Raw genomic sequence first — 9,322 nt, 5'->3', positions numbered from 1 at the left:
ATATATTAAGGTAACTTAGTATCTAATTCCTCTTAAAATAATTTCTTATAAATATAATACTTTAGTAGTATATTCTTAAGTTATTTATTAGATTCCTTTATAATAATTTATTTTATTTATTTAATATCTTAGTTTAATTATTTAAATTAGCCTTTAAGAGTTATAATTATTTACCTAATATATTTAACCTTATCTTTATAGTATTTATATTATATTCCTTTTAAAATAGATAATACTTTATTATATTATTCTTTATTACTCTTATTAATTAAAGTTTAAGATCTTATATTATTATTATTTAAATTATTTTTATTATTTAAAAAGTAATCTTTATAATTTACCTAGCTAATTCTCTAGTTAATTTATATATTATAGTATTATAACTATAAAAATCTAAATACTAAGTTATATTTTTATACTAGGATAATATTAAAGTTAATACCTTAGTTTTTTCTATTAATAAATACCTTAAGGTAATTAATCTCTTTGGTAATTCTTCTATTATTATAACTATAAGTGCCTCCTTCTCTATCCTTTATAATATAAAATTCCTTTTTATTTCTTTATAATAGCCTTAGTTTATTAACTATTTTAAGGGAAATAAAATTTATATTAGCTTTATTATTTATAAGTATATTTAGCTACTTATCCTTAATTCTAACTTTTAATTTTAGGCAGGTTTATTAACTTCCTTTTATAGTTATTCTTAAAGCTTTTTCTAGGAGTTTACTTTCCTTTGCTTTTTTACCTATCTAATACTCTATTATAGATAATATATGCCTTTTCCTTATAGGTAGTCTATATTATATTTACTTTTAATATAATTAATATTATTAAGATATTTATATTAAGTAGCTAGTTATTATTAATAAGCAGCTTTTATCTTTCCTACTTTATAATTTAAGATAATATCTACTTTTTCTTTTTTAATAAGAGGTCTTCCTTTTTCTTATTTAGATTCTTCTAATTATTCTTATAGTTATTATTTATCTAGTTATTAGATAGTATTTTATTTATCTTAGGATACTTCTTTTTCCTATTAGGTAATATTTTTATTAATTTAATTAAGTTTCTAGTTAAGTACTTTATCTTTGGTAATCTTAACTTCTTATTATACCTTTTATCTCTACTATATAATATATTAAGAATTTTAAATATATACTAAAGCTTATTCCTATATTTTAGTATATACTTCTAATTTTACTACCTAAGATCCCCTATATCTCTTAGTAACTTAGTATTTAATAGTATTAATAATTATATAAGGTCTCTATTCCTAATACTTATTAATTTATACTAAGAAGTAATTATTTGCTACTTTATCTTATTAGTATTATAGATAGTAGTATTATATATATAATATCTATAATATCTACTTATAGTTTAAATAATTTAAGTATCTCCTTAGGTTATTTTTAGCTTAAATGTATTTCTTAGGTATTATAGGATCTTCTAGTATTTCCTTTATATATACTTAGATATAAATATTATTATCTTATTCTATAATTATATATTCCCTTACTAACTCTGTATATTTCTAATATTTATTATTCTAGAAATAAATTCTATATTTATTATATTAGGGTATAATTTCTATATTCTAAATTATTTAGTTTTCCTTATATCTAATATATCTAATATCAAATTCTCTTTAGATTTAATAAGATTCTAAGTAATTTAGATTATTAATATATTAGTTTAATTATTTTAAGGTAACTTTAATAGGAATCTTATTTACTATTAAGTAGGGTTCTTAGCTATTCCTTTTAGTATTAAGTTTATTATCTAGGTTAAGGTTAACTTCTTTTCCCTTTTTAATTATAAAAATAATTTTATTATTATTATTATATAACTTATTTATTATTAATACTAGTTTCTATTTAAATTTAATTTTTATATTTTATTTTACCTTTAATCTTTATTATTTTTATTATTTACTTTCTTTTCTTTTAAACTTAGGGTTTTCTTATTTCCTTATATTATATATTCTTTTCTTCTCTTATTTTTTACTTTTACTTTACTTATAGATATCTGCTATAAGAGCTATATATCCTAGGATAGGTTATTATTCTAGGTCTAGATATAGGTAGTATTTCTTAAGGGTTTCTTTCTTACTAAGAAATAAATCTTAAATATTAAGGGGTAAATTAAAGTTTCTAATATATCTTATAGGTTTAATTATATTATAGCTATCTTTACAGGTTATATTAATAGTTCTAATTGCTATTTAGGGTTCTTTGTATTTCTTAATTATATTAATTTTCTTATTTTCTAGGACTAGTTTATACTTCTAGTTAGTCTTAATAGGGTTCTTATATTCTAGATTATAATATCCTTTCTTACTGTAGTTTTAATAAGTAATTTTAGATTTATCTTTCTTAGTTATTCTAATAATTATTAGTCTAGAGTTAATACTATAAGAAGTATTATTATTTTATTTCTTTCCTTAGTTATTATTATAATATAGTTTATTTCCTTATTATCCTTAGTTATTTTAGTTATAATAAATTCTCTATTAAAATTATATATTATTAATTTTAATAGCTCTTCTAAAATAATTAACTAGTATTCTAGGTCTAATTTCCTTATAAAGTTCTACTTAGACTATTTCCTTAAGTCTATTAAAGAAAAGTAATATAAGTAGTTCTTAGTCCTATCCTAGTTTAATAGCTAGTTAAAAGAACTTAGTTTTATACTCTAAGGCTAACTTAGTTTATTAAAGTATTTTAATTTTTCTTTTTACTTAGCTTTTTTTATTAATTAACCTAAATACTTATTATAAGGCGTTTTTAAACTTAGTATAGTTATTATAAATTTAAAAAGTTTAAGGTAGTAATTTATCTTTTAATATAATAGTAATTTCTTCTAGTATAGGTTAAAACTATTAGGCAGTATTACCCTTAAGATATCCTAAAGTATATATAATCCTATTACTATTATTTATAAACTAGTTTAGAAAGTAACTTATATAAGCTTAGTATTAGGTAAGAAAGATAATTAATTTAATAAGGTTTTTATTAAATAGTTTAGATATATTAAGTTTAAGGATTTCTTCTATTTCTTTTCTACTTACTATAATAATAATAAGGTTATATATTTCCTAAATAGTATTTTAATAATTAGCTGCCTATTAGGCCTATAGTCCTACTACTTTAGTAAGAGCTTATCTAAGGTTATTTATTTTAATTATTATATAAGTTATCTGCTAATAGAGTTAGGTAATATTAAAGTAAGTATTACTTTTGGAATTATTATTTATATCCTAGTTATTATTAATAGGTACTAAAATAATATTAAATATAGCATTCTAGGCAGGGTTAATATAAGCAGCTATTATATTTATATTATTTAGTATTATATAATATAATCTAAATAAGAATTATTAATATATAATAGTTAAAGTCTAACTATATTAAACTAAGCTATACTAGGTTTATTATTAGCAGATTATATAAGGCATATAACTAAGCTTATTAAAGTATTATATTTCTTAATAGTAAATTTAATATATATTAGGCTTAATTAATATAAAGAAGTTTTAATTAATAGCTAATAAGCTAAGTTTTATCTAAGTACTAATAAATATATATATATATACTTAAAGTAGCCTTATAGCTTAATAGAGAATATAAGTAATCTAAGGGTTAGATCTACAGGGATTAGTTGTAATCTATGGTGATCCAGTCTTAGAGCGTTGTAATCTAAGTGATCTAATGGAAGAGGATTATTACTAGGAGAAGTAATCCTGCGGTAATTGGTGAAAATTGTAGGGGCCACGTGACGTAGGCGCGGGGGTCGTAACATGAAGGGTGGCAATGAAGCTCTGCACCCATTTGGTTGCCCGGCAGATGACCTTGGGATCCGAGGAGCTGGAGAGCCATACCTCTCGAGCAACATTGAGACGCTTGAAGCGCTCGTCCGAGTCAGCATCGCTGCTCCAGATCCAAGTGGCAAGGTTGTGCTCAGCCACCCCCAAAGGCTGCTCGATGACCTGTCGGATCATCGGGGACCACAACTCAAAGCACTCGCGGGCTTGACGGGCTCGACTGGCAAAGAGATCACGGTCATCGAGCGCCTGTTGCCACACGGATTGGGCCTCCCCGAGATCTGGTGTCCTGACAATACAGGTAGGTCGGTCATTATTCTCACACCGGCGACGTCTCAGTTGACACATCGTGGAAGCTGGGTCCCTGGTTTCGCAACCTCCGTTCTCCTCTCTATCAAGGGACCCTGCTCTCAGTGAAACACCAATCCCGTCATCAGACTTGTCATCGTCTCATCTTGTTGCCACCGCCCTCAGAGGCCCATTCGGCCAGGAACACCACACTCTTATTACAACCGTGAGGTGAACAAGACCGATAGGTGATGATGTTGATGAACAGGCGCACTTCTGCATCTGCACACCGGCTTGCCAGCGTTGTGAATGTATGCGCTGCTTCGATGTGTAAAGTCGTATGTGATCTATTGCCACAGTCCCAACATACATTCTGATTCTGGGCTCCCCAAACAAGCGCAGAACCTCAGATACAGCCAAGGTTCGAGCCAGACGATTTCAGCCCTTCAGCCCCATATCCGAAATTCAAGAGTGGTCACCGAGAGCTTGGTCTCAACCTGCGATTCACCTCTTGGTGATTAGACTACTTCATGGATGCCATTCGCTTTGCAGATGGACCGATCTCAAGCGGCAGTTCTGAGAGCTGTACAATGCTTCCAAGAAGAGGGTCGTCGCCAGTGTGGATATTGGTTCTGACATGCAATGTTTTGGGTGGTAGAGGTGATGTCCCCAGGTGGACATCAACGGTACACAAGGCTTGGGCTGTGCTGGTAGTGTTTTCGGATATGGCTGCATCGAGGTTCCGGCCGATCAAGTGAGTCGGTATGTGTATCCCGCAGAAGGCTCTTTACGGTCTCAAGGCGACTGTAAAACCGCACATTCATCTTTCTGTCACGTCGGCGTGATGGTACAATGTCAGGAAGAATGTGAGCGCTGTGTATGGATCCCTCCGGGGGCTCCTGGCGGAGGGCCTTTCCTCGCTACGCTCGTGTTGGCAACTGAACCAAAATCTGTTGTTGCTCTTTGTTTGAAAGGCTTACCCAATGATACCCCGGATAATCCTTCATCAGACGTAGCTTCAGGCAAGTCTCTTGGCCACCTGTAGGTTGAGGCTCAGATGAGATCGCTTCAGACCCTTCAACGAGCATCACCCTGCGTTGTCCTGTACCTAGCTCACACAACCCTTAAAGCATGTAGGAGTCGCCCATAGATTCGATTGCGACTGTCTTATACGAGTTACTGTCAACCTTTCCGTTCTTGCAATTCCCTCTTCGGAAGCAGGAGGCTGCGAATTGGCCGTTGTTGGCGCAGTGGTATCTCAAATAGACTCCGCGCCATGTCTACTAGAATCAAGAAGACATGGTCTTTGCCCTCGATAGTACCACTGTGCCGCAGTTCTATGATGGCTTATTCACATGCGAAGGGTGCATGTCGATGATGGATATATCGGACCATCAAATCGGCGCTCGCGTTGAAGGTGAGGCGACGACAACAAGGTGGTGAAGATCGTAGCCAACGCGCCGGGGAAACGTCTCGTACTGACGAGGCCGAGCCTCCTCCATTAACATAGACCACCTGGGGAGTCGAAAGGTAGTTGCCATGGGGCTGAGAGGTCTGCAGGTGTCCATGTTCAAGTCGATTGTGTGAGTTCGGTGTACTGTACTTTGAGAGGAAGAGCAGACTGAAACGGCAGAACCTAACCGCAGTTACCATTGGGACATTCGCTAGTGATCGGGAGGAAGTAGACCCCTCATGATGTAGACCTCAATCTTGACCATTTTGGCGGTTTTTACGTCGTCATGATCGGCGGGGCAAAGTCCTTCGGAAACATGAGATTCCTTCTGGGTTCGGGGGCAGCTTCCGCCGTTTGATGTTGTTCCATCTTGAGTTCTTGTAGGGCTTTGAAGCCTTATTTGCTTGCGGCAATCGTGACACTCGGTTTTGATCGGGGTACATCGTGGCTACGCTCGGAAGGAATGTGCAACTATTAGTATACGTCCACTTCAAACGCTTACTCACTCGTCCGTGAAACCTGCTTCAATTACTATACCATTAGGTACATGACGAGGCATTTGATGAGGCCAGGCGCGCCATCAGCCGGATGAGCTCTGACTCCGAAGTTCTCCAGGCATCATTGAGTGGGTATTCAATGCACAGTCAAGCGCAACATTGCAGCTCATGGTAAGCCATCAGCTCCCAACTTGTAGGCTTGCGGTTTGATTCGTTCACCGAAACGGCCGTCTTCTTTTGGGAAGGTCGCGTTTCGTTGCAGTGATTGTAGTATCGGGCAGTTAGTGTTAACGGACGAGACTTTATGTTCGTGGTCCCCCGTTGATTGACGACCTTAATATCTTGAATTGCACTTTCGAGAGGACCGGGGAAAGGTTGATGGGGTTGTCGATACGAATAGAGCTCCCTCTGTCGACTAAGAACCCGAAGTCGGAAGCCATGCACTCTGAAGCTTGGTTACCGGAGATGTGACGTATCGTAGGAAACACGCCACGACTGTTCGCGACTGGCGATGAAGTGCCAACGGGTCGCCCGGCGGTGAATTTCCGCCTGTTCATGGTGAAAAGCCGGTCAATGGGCTGGGACATCTGGGGATGGGATCACTGCAATTTGTAGTGGAAGTAAAGCCCACCGCCACAACGAATCGTCTCTCGAGTTGGGCAGAAATGCAACAGTTTCGAAAGAGATTGGATGATGTCCATATTAATGACAGGATGAGTTGAATGTACCTTCTGAAGAGGCCAAGAGCTTATGGCTTTTGAACGTCCCTGGCTGGTTATAGGGACCTGGTTCGATCGAGTGGCTCCCGGTTGAATGGCCGGCAACAACTGACAAGCACTGCGAGCCTCGTCCCACCATCGAATCTCGCAACAATAACAATCAAAAGTTTGTCAAGATCCAAGATTCAACTTCTTCCTCACACACTCACACTCCCAGTCTTCCGTTTCTGCCTCATCATCATGTCAAGCGACTACGAGAGTGAGGAAAGCGTGACAAGTGTCGACGGGTTTGAGATTCTCGATGGCATCATCGAGAAGTTCTGCACCCTCCCAAGGAGCCGCTCAAATGTCCGTTTTGGTCATTTGACGGTGCCAGCGTATTTCACTACGAAACACAACATCGTGGACCTTCTGAGCTCGTCTATACACGAAGCAACAGAGTCTACACAGATCTTTGTTCTGTCGCGCAAGGAGCATCGACTTTTTTCCTCCTTCCGATTTGAACATCTGCCATTACGATTACATGAGCGCGAACAGACACTCGATCATGCGGAGCTCTGTACCGTTTTGGAAGAATGTCGGTATGATCCTGACAGTCCCGAAGAAACCGATATCTGGTGGGAAGGAAATGAGGACGACTGGATTAGGGAGCAATTCCTGCCCAGAGAAGTATTCATTGCCTTTTCACTGGATCCTTGGATGTCTGCTGCTTGCGCCCTCGCCCTTACCGGACTTGTTCAGTGGGCTTGCGACGTAGCCAAGAGTGATGGTGCGAATATCCGGGTGTTGACGTTCTCAAACTTCTTTGGGAACAGTTTGCTATCGGAGCTCGTCAGCCTTCGCTCTCAACAACCTGTTGAGCACTTTGAGTTGCCTATCCCAACTCGATTCAACCTCATTCCCGACGCAGCTATCGACTTAACACATGAGGATCATGTATACTCAACCATTCAAGCCCGAATGTCACCTCTGAACGCCGAATCGAAGAATGCCGTCCTGGTAGTGCCTCCGATCAACAGAGAAGACTTGTTCCCGGGGTTACGATTAGCGCACAATGTGCGTTACCAGTACCTGTTGATCAAAGACGTCCTTGATAGTGGTGACTCTATGTCTTGGAACCTCACCAACCACGCTCCTGGCTTCGGGAGAACGGTCACCGTCATTCAGGTCGACTTGGAGCACCCAATCCCTGACGTTCTCACTGGCTTCGAACGTGTCCACGTCGTTCTCGTTAAAAGCTGCATGAGGACTGTCTTTGACGAGGACACCAAACAAGTCGTCAAGACTGAACTCTCGATCACTCAGAGTGAGCTTGATGGGCTACAATGGTGGTGCTTCCAATTGAACAATCGATTCCCTCATATCCGTGTCTACGCCGGAAGTGAGGGTCTCAGAGCAAACGAAGATGCCGCTATTTACAGACCTCTTCATATCATGAATGACCATGCTGGTGCTTTTATCAGTGGCGTCTATGGCATGTCTAGCTGGGGTATTGATGTTGACCGAGTCGTGGGGTGCTTCATCAAGTCAAATGCGATCATTTCACAGGTGACGAGCCTTTTGCGAAAGGAGGGTCTCATCCATGGACATCTTCCCAGGCTTGCATTTACGGGCTCTGAGGAGGCTACATACCGAGTTGTACTACGCGCCACTCGCTACGACCATCGCATCGCGCATTTCTATGCATTGCCCTCGTCAGATGCCAAGGTCCGGTTGCTCAAAGCACAGCTGGCAGTTGTCCTGACCGTGTCCAAGGACTGGACTGTGGAGATTGATCCCGAAAACGACTTCGGTGCTGATGTTCCGGTCTTTGGCTGGGGATCGAATCTCTGTAATCTTGGAGATCTCTGGCAAGTTCTTGGAATGTGGAAAGTCATTGCTGTGAACTGGAAAGACTTTGGAAGCATTCCCGTTCGTCAGGAATCGGTGTGGGATGCGACTGGCTATCTGACACTACCCATAGGCGCCGCTCTTCACTTTTACGGCACGAATCGTGACCTAGAAAAGGCTCTGTATGATGCAGATATCTGCATCGGGCTGCCTCACCATCACATCAAGGATGAGACTGAGAGTCTGAACAATGATCACATGCGGGAGGTGTTGCAACATTTGTTGCGCGCTTTCCAGCATCAACTCATTTCCACTCGTCTCGCTGTTGTCGATGGCGAGGAACATCTGAAGCACACTGTTGTTTCAAGTGGGAAAAGTGTTGAACTGAGGAGGAAGAGGGCCGTATCTCCTCTTCCTGACGCAATCTTCACGGACCTGGAGAGAAACGGTGTTATTTATGGCATATGCACAGAGTTCATCAAGGAGGAAGACTCCCTGGTGGCCATGAACTGGACATGTATTCCTCATGATCTGGTCGCGGAGTACATTTGATCGAAGACGATGGACCTGCGTTCGAAGGTGTACCATGCTTTGTAATGGGTTGGTACGATCTAAAACAAGCATCATCGGTTCGCCCACAGCAATCTGATGTTGCACTTCTACTGGGTGTCCAAGTTACCTGGTGAGGAAGCTCTTAGTACGGGTTCAG

At 38.3% G+C, this 9,322-nt stretch overlaps 2 protein-coding genes across 2 annotated transcripts; one reads left to right on the top strand and one right to left on the bottom strand.

The window, feature by feature from the left end:
• Positions 1-3,730: 3,730 nt before the first annotated feature.
• On the bottom strand, positions 3,731-4,174 carry FOIG_04759 (uncharacterized protein; the record flags this gene model as incomplete). The annotated part of the gene is made up of 1 exon (XM_031203057.1): positions 3,731-4,174. One exon carries the CDS (start codon positions 4,172-4,174, stop codon positions 3,731-3,733), a length of 444 nt encoding a protein of 147 aa, XP_031066636.1.
• Positions 4,175-7,023: 2,849 nt separating this feature from the next.
• FOIG_04758 (uncharacterized protein) lies at positions 7,024-9,165 on the top strand (the record flags this gene model as incomplete). Its single annotated transcript, XM_031203056.1, has 1 exon — positions 7,024-9,165. The coding sequence occupies one exon, from the start codon at positions 7,024-7,026 to the stop codon at positions 9,163-9,165; it is 2,142 nt and encodes a 713-aa protein (XP_031066635.1).
• Between the last annotated feature and the right edge of the window lie 157 nt (positions 9,166-9,322).

The sequence above is a fragment of the Fusarium odoratissimum genome (assembly GCF_000260195.1).
Source record: "Fusarium odoratissimum NRRL 54006 unplaced genomic scaffold supercont1.6, whole genome shotgun sequence".
In the NCBI taxonomy this organism is placed as follows: domain Eukaryota; kingdom Fungi; phylum Ascomycota; class Sordariomycetes; order Hypocreales; family Nectriaceae; genus Fusarium; species Fusarium odoratissimum.
Note: the sequence above shows the minus strand (reverse complement) of the source record. Positions and strands in the feature narration are given on the sequence as shown.